Raw genomic sequence first — 1,177 nt, forward strand, 5'->3', positions numbered from 1 at the left:
GTACGCGTGCCTCTGGCTACCCAGTACTAAGAAGCCTCTGCCATCTTAGCAGGCGTCATCCGTGTAACGAAGCCCATGAATGCATCTGCACTCATGGAAGCGGGATCTGGAATCTCGTCTGCCATACTAAAGTCCTGCACAAAGAAAGTAAAATAAAGCGTCAGAACACAGTTGTTTAAATTAACTTTAAGCTTAATTTTAAATCAAAGTCTTCACACAAACACTTACAGGCCTAGGCCTCGACGAGTGAGGCATCATCGATAAGATCTTGCACCGTATCATCGTCTATTTCTAATTGCAAACATAACTCTGCCCCAACTCGTTCTGGCAGATTGTCTTCATCCATTGCATCTTCATCTACAAGTGTCAATTCTGGCTCGTCTGCATCATCCCTCGTATATCTGTTAGCTTCCTCTGCCATACCTTCGTCCATCTCATCTAACGTCACAGTAGTATGGACGTCGTCTGACTGACTTTCCTCTAGGAGATCTTGCCCTTCAAATACTTGTTTATTTCTTGGAGCAACCTGAACCACAAACCACCATTGTCTCTCTCGAGGGTCCGGTACAAAGACCACTTGCTTGCAATGTTCGGGGAGAGAAAATGTGTCTCTCGCATCTGTCCAAGTCTTTGTAGAATCTATTTTCACAAGTTTGTTTCCATCTCTGCGTACCGTTGCATTGCAACCAGAAGTAATCACCTTGAACCACTTCACATCCAACAAAAACATCTCAAACCGCTTGAAGCTTACTTTCAGGATATCTGACACCAGACCACAGTAATCTAGGTTGCTAGTGCTCTCATTCGTGTCTCTAGCACTGGCCCTACTCTTTTGCATGAAACTAACCATTACCCCACTGTCAAACGTGTTTCTTCTGTCAACTTGTTGTGTTCTAAAATGCTTTCCATACGACCACAATGCCATGTATGTATGATACTTCCAGTCACATCCAATAGCCAGCTCTTCCTCTTCTAGAGATATGGGTTCTCCGATCTGTGGAGCTGCTCTCACTGTCTTGTCCAACCATGCCATTGTAGGGAATTTAGGTAGAGGAGCGAGATAGTCTGGCAAGGGTAAGCCTCTAGTCGTTCGACTTTGCCTAAAATCCTGTCGCTCTAGATTGCGTCTCTCTTTCTCTTCTTCGTACCTTTCAAGCTATTTTTGCATCGGCGCTGA

At 44.7% G+C, this 1,177-nt stretch overlaps 1 protein-coding gene across 1 annotated transcript; it reads right to left on the bottom strand.

Moving 5' to 3' along the window:
- Positions 1–232: 232 nt before the first annotated feature.
- Positions 233–925, bottom strand: LOC147450569 (uncharacterized). Its single transcript, XM_086520484.1, has one exon. It carries the CDS (start codon positions 923–925, stop codon positions 233–235), a length of 693 nt encoding a protein of 230 aa, XP_086376610.1.
- Positions 926–1,177: the final 252 nt, after the last annotated feature.

Source organism: Adiantum capillus-veneris, chromosome 9 (assembly GCF_014529385.1).
Source record: "Adiantum capillus-veneris isolate H3 chromosome 9, ASM1452938v2, whole genome shotgun sequence".
NCBI classification, from domain to species: domain Eukaryota; kingdom Viridiplantae; phylum Streptophyta; class Polypodiopsida; order Polypodiales; family Pteridaceae; genus Adiantum; species Adiantum capillus-veneris.

Coding starts and splice junctions, on each gene's coding strand:
- LOC147450569 (XM_086520484.1), bottom strand. CDS start 925: ATGGCATTGTGGTCGTATGGAAAGCATTTTAGAACACAACAAGTTGAC.